This window comes from Tupaia chinensis, unplaced genomic scaffold (genome assembly GCF_000334495.1).
Source record: "Tupaia chinensis unplaced genomic scaffold, TupChi_1.0 Scaffold149502_1, whole genome shotgun sequence".
Lineage (NCBI taxonomy): Eukaryota > Metazoa > Chordata > Mammalia > Scandentia > Tupaiidae > Tupaia > Tupaia belangeri.
Genome location: NW_006209346.1, coordinates 765,983 through 771,982, shown reverse-complemented (window position 1 = coordinate 771,982; position 6,000 = coordinate 765,983). Strand labels below are relative to the sequence as shown.

The window sequence follows — 6,000 nt, the reverse complement described above, 5'->3', positions numbered from 1 at the left end:
CCATGCCACCTGCTGGCCCCATTTTTTTTTAAAAGAATTATTTATTTATTATCATTATTTTTCAATTTTAACCAAAGAGAGAGAGCACGCAAGCCAACAGGTCCAGGACTTGAACTGCGGTCGGCCACATGGGAGTCCAGTGCCTTTAACCACCACACCACCTTCCGGCCCCTCCTACAGATTTTTGTATGGATATATGTTTTGATTTCTCTTGGAGATATACCTACGGGTGGAATTGCTGTGTCTAACTTTTTCGGAGACCAATAAACTTTTCCACAGCAACAGCACCATCTTACATTCCCACCAGTAGAGTAGGAGGGCTCCCATTTTTCCACATCCTTGCCAACACTTGTTATTACCTGTCTTTTGAGTTTGACCCTTCTAGTGTATGTGAGGTGCTGTCTCATTGTGGTTTTGATTTGCATTTCCTGAATACTAATTATGCTGAGCATCTTTCACGTGTTTATGGATTGTTGGTAAATCTTTGGAAAAATGTCTATATCTTTGCCCACTTTTCCCTGTTTTTCCTTCCTTCTTTCTTTCTTCGAGAGTTTTTTTTTTTTTTTTTGCTATAGGGTATGTGTGCTTGCTGGAGAAACAGAGACAGAAAGTGAGAAATCACTCCCAAGGGGGGATGGCCACGCTGTAATCCCTTCTCCTCCAGTCTCCTCTCAGGATTTGGGACATGTATGCACATACACCTGGTGTGACTTTCAAGCCACCAGGTCCAAGACTTGAACTGTGGTCAAACATGTGAGAATCCAATGCTTAACCATGATGCCACCTGCTGGTCCCTACAGTATTCCACTTTTGAGCAAATTCTGGACAACTGATCAGCTCTTCATTTAAATAAAGGGAAAAACACATCTTCCCTAAACTTTAAATATAACATAATTATTTTAGGAACTAACAAAATTTTTGTACTGAATATATATATATACACTTTGATCTGGATAAGATCTTTGATCAAAACTCACAATAACACAAAAATTATTAGCAGTACTATTTTCACTTCTAAACCAAATTTGCAACAAATCATTCATACAAAGCAGCTGCCGTATTTAATCAGTCATCATCTTACTATAATTCAAAAGAGGTTTATTTTCATCCTGTGTTTCTCTTCTTTTTAAAGTACGGAAATTTAGACTACAAATTTAAACTAGTAATACTGTTGAATGACTTATTATCAAAAGAGCTATCATCTACAGTAATAGGTGCTGTAACATGTAAATATTTGAAATACATATGTTCAATGTTGCCCTAACTAGATCAGACCCTAGGAAAATTAGGACAGTTCTCTCCAGGTACATGTATTCCTACCTTAAGGGTAGGAATACTTCTTTAGACCTGGAAGCCACTGATTAGAAAAAGCAATGCTTTTTATATCCAGATACTTGAAGAAGCTAAGAAACATGGAGGGAAAAAAAAAAAAAAAGAAATATAGTAAAAAACAAAAACCCTAAAATACAGACTACAAGAAATAACAATAATAGGAAAAAAAAAAAAATTACGTGGGCCAGCAAACAGTGTAATGGCTAAGGAGGACAGATCTCACAAGGCCAACTATGTGGTTTCAATCCCAGATGCAGGGACTTGAAAATCATGCCCGGCATGTGTGTGTTTGCGCCCAAAATCCTGAGAGGAGGATGGAAGAGAAGGGATCGTGCTGTGTCCATCCTCCCTGAGGATGCTTTATAACTTTCTCTCTATCTCCGACAAGTGCACGCACACTATAGCCGAAATAAATAAAGACTAGGAAACAAATACTGAAAGCCCTGTTAGGGGAAAAAACAAAGGAACACACCCCAAGTCAGGTAGTACGTGATACAGCAATTATGGCAGTCTATTCCCTGACTACGTCCCAGCACTGCTAAAGTAATAACCTTCAATGAAACTCAGGCTGCAAGAGATTTTGGAGTAAATGAATCAAGCAGAGCAATGACAAGGAAAAAAAATTAGATAATACATAAAATAGTAAAAATTATATTAAAACTACAGCAACTAATAACACTTACTGGTATCAAAATATTTACATCTGCGTGGGCGGATTATTTCTTGGGCATCTTGGGAAACAACTGATTGTGATGGATCATCATTAGAAGACTGAGTTTCATCCTCCTGACCTGATGAATCCTTTATATTTTCTTCCTGTGAAATAAAAAACTTCTTCACTGTAAAGAAAACTGTTGCCAATGAAAGCCCACTACATTCAAATTTTGTTCTAAGTACAAGTAGAAGATTCAAATAAACACACTATATGCAACAGGGTATATTGCACTGGATCCTAAAAAAAGAACACTAGCGGACAAACTGGTGAAATCTGAACTATCTGTAGTTTAGTTAAGGGTATTATGCCAGAGTTCATTTCTTAGATTTAATAAGAATGCCATGATTACACAAAATGTTAACATAGGGGAAGTGGGTGAAGAGTATACAGAAACTTTCTATATCATCTTTGAACCTGCTGTGTAAATCTAAAATTATTTCAAAATAAAAATAAGGGAAATGGGGTCAGTCAGTGGCATGGTGGTAAAGGCTGGTGGGTCCCAAGTGGCCGACTGTGCGGTATGAGTCTCAGACCTGGTGGCTTGAGAAATATACTAGGTGTGAATGCACACTGCCCCAAATTCTAAGAGAATGGAGAAAGGATTGCGGCATGGCCTCTCCCTGGCAGGAGGAGTGATTTCTTACTTTGCCCACGCTGTCTGTCTCTGGTGAGCACACACACTCTGCAGCAAGCAAACAAACTAACAAAAAAATCCCCAACTAGCCTTTATTTAAAAGCAAATACCATTTTTAGAAAAGTGTCTGTCTCTGGTGAGCACACACATTCTATAGCAAGCAAACGAACTAACAAAAAATCCCTGATTAGCCTTTATTTAAAAGCAAATACCATTTTTAGAAAAGTTGACATAAATTATTTACAATAGGCACTGAAAAGAGATCTGGAATGACAGACCAAACTGTTACATCTCAAGAGTAGAGTACAGAGGGACCAGCAGTTAGCCTAATGGCTATGTCGTTGGACTCCCATGTAGTCGACCTAGATTCAAGTCCCAGACCCGGCGGCTTAAAACTCATGCCGGGCACGTGTGCGTGCGTGCCCAAGATCCCGAGAGGAGAATGGAGGAGAAGGGGTTGCGGCGTGGCCATCCCCCCTGGGGGGTGATCTCTCACTTTGTCTCTAAGTCTACCGGTGGCGCCCCCACCTTATAAAAAAACCCCCAAAAAAAAAAAAAAAAAAAAAAAAAAAAAAAGAGTAGAGTACAGGAGACTTTCAATTTCTATATCACACATTTCAATACAGTCATTTTTAACATTTAAATGTATTACTTTCAAAATCAGAAATAAGAATTATAAAAATAAAGTATTAAGAAATCATAACTAAGAATAAAGACTATGATCTTAAGACATCTATACATATAACCTTACTTTGTTTTCCCCACTACAGCCACTATTGTCGTCATTATCAGCATCTTCATCATCTTCACCTTCTTCCTCCTCTTCTTCCTCTTCCTCATCTTCTTCAGGTAGTGGAACAGCACTATTATAACCATAAAGGCTGAGAAGTTCATGAATTGGCATGTCGCCTTCCTAAGGAGATCAAAAAAAGTTAGTTTCTGGGGACCAGCAGTTAGCGTAGTGGCTATGTCGCTGAACTCCCATGTAGTCAACAGCAGTTCAAGTCCCGGACCCGGTGGCTTATACTCATGCCGAGCGCATGTGCATGCGTGCCCAAGATCCCGAAAGTAGAAGAGATTGCGGCGTGGCCATCCCCCCTGAGGGGGTAATTTCTCACTCTCTGTTTCTGTCTCTCTGGCGAGTGCAAGTGCCCTGTAGCAAAAACCTCTTAGGAAAAAAAAAAGTTTCTGAATAACTGATATTTCAAATTTCTAGGTTATAATTCACAATTCTATATAATACTCATTCTATATAAGAGAATAATTTCAGAACTGTATTAAGAATTTTTGAATGATAAAAATAACTGAAAATATTTCTGCGACCTAGGAATAGCTGAGTTTTTTATTTCTGTAAAAATAACCAATTAATTACTAATACAAATCTTCTAGTATAATAAAAAATGACAGTAGTATAAAACTGATACTCCATGCAATCAATTCAATATATATATATCAACAGTTAACACTATATGGATGCTCACAGTAAGAGTACCATACTTAATTTGGAGGTAAAGAAACCGAACAAAAATAGAGTTGGAAAATTACACAACCTCATTAGATCTTTAAAATACCAGCAGAGAGCGTTTGCTATCTTTATTTCCAAGTTAAAGAAACCAAGTACAGAGAAATATGCACTGATAGAAACTTTACTATCATACCTACACCTCCTTATCTCAGCTCAAATAACTTTGCTTAAATTAAGATCACATCCTGCACCCCAAATCAGGTTTGGCAACTGAAGTCACGACTGTGAACAAGAGCCACTAAAATCAATAGCATGAATAAGGGCCAAACAACACCTTAACATAACAGTCTGCAATTAACACAAAGTTCTGTTTTAAGAATTCATGAAGGTGGGGCCAGCAAGTGGCAGTGATTAAAGAGCTTAACTCCCATGTGGCTGACCGCAGTTCAAGTCCCAAACTCAGTGGCTTGAAATTCACGCTGGACACTTGTGTGTGCATCCCTAAAATCCCAAGAGGAGAATGGAGAAAGGGTTGCAGCCATGAGCCCAACCCCCCCGGGGGCGGGGGTGGTTTCACACTTTCCCTCTCTCTCTCTCTCTCTCTCTGGCAAGCACACTTGCCCCATAGCAAAAATCTCTCAAAAGAAAAAGAAAAATCATGAAAAGCTTATTTCATCCTCAAATTATCCTAATACAGATCACCACCTGTAATTTTTACAACTGAGTTAACGGATACTATCCGAGATCACTAAGCTAATTAAACGGCAGTGCTCTATTCTGAACTAATGTTCTTACTAGACCATGTACTTGGTCCACTGTAAGAGATGTCCTCAGGTTCTCTACCATTGGTCTGTTTTGTCCAAGGGTATCAGAATCACTCCTAGGTCAGAGGTAAGGCCCGAGAACCTGTATTTTTAAAAAGTCTCAGGTGATGCTAATGCTGCAAGTAAGGTTATATGTATAGATGTTGTAAGATTGTAGTCTTTATTCTTATTTAAGTTATGATTTCTTAATACTTATTTATTATTTTTATAATCCTTATTTCTGATTTTGAAAGTAATACATTTGAATGTTAAAAATGACAATATTGAAATGTGTGATATAGAAACTGAAAGTCCCCTGTACTCTACTCTTGAGATATAAGTTTGGTCTGTGTCATTCCAGATCTCTTTTCAGTACCTATTGTAAATAATTTATGTCAACTTTTCTAAAAATGGTATTTGTTTTTAAATAAAGGCTAATCGGGGATTTTTTGTTCCGGGTATGGAACCACTTTGAGAAACACTAATCTCAAGGGTCTGGAATGAGATACCTGCAAACCAGCCAGTCTAGTGAGAGGTAATACAATTTAACCACCATCTTTAATAAAGCCTATCTTTTTTTAAAAGAGGTTTTTGTCTTAGGGCACGTGCACTAATTGGGGAGAGACAGAGACAAAGTGAGAGAGAAAGTAAGAAATCACGCCCAGGTGTGTGTGGGGGATAGCTTTGCCGAACTCTCTTCTCCTCCATTCTCCTCCCGGGATCTTGGGCACACATGCCCACATGCCTGGTGTGAGTTTCAAGTCACCAGTTCCAGTACTTGAACCATGGTCGGCCATGTGGGAGTCCAGTGATACACCCACTATGCCATCTGCCAGTCCCGAAACCTACCATTAATATGTAATATCTAGCATACTTATCTGTCAAAAAGATACATGACATACTAACTACACAGAAATTTTTTTAAAAAAATGTTTTTAGAAGAGTTTGTTCTTTTTTTTTTTAAAGAATTATTTAATTTAAAGCAAGTCACCTAGCTGGGATTTGAACCGCAGTTGGCCATGTGGGAGTTCAGTGCCCTTAACCACCATGC

The 6,000-nt window shown here is 38.4% G+C and overlaps 1 protein-coding gene across 2 annotated transcripts in view; it reads right to left on the bottom strand.

The window, feature by feature from the left end:
• Nucleotides 1-6,000, bottom strand: part of MIER1 (MIER1 transcriptional regulator) — a 71,266-nt gene that overhangs the window by 33,101 nt on the left and 32,165 nt on the right. For both annotated transcript variants that reach the window (XM_027769438.1, XM_027769439.1), the window contains 2 exons: nucleotides 3,433-3,594; nucleotides 2,016-2,148 (listed from right to left, as the gene is read on the bottom strand). In XM_027769438.1, coding sequence (XP_027625239.1) covers nucleotides 2,016-2,148; nucleotides 3,433-3,594 — 295 coding nt within the window. The remainder of the gene's footprint in view (nucleotides 1-2,015; nucleotides 2,149-3,432; nucleotides 3,595-6,000) is intronic.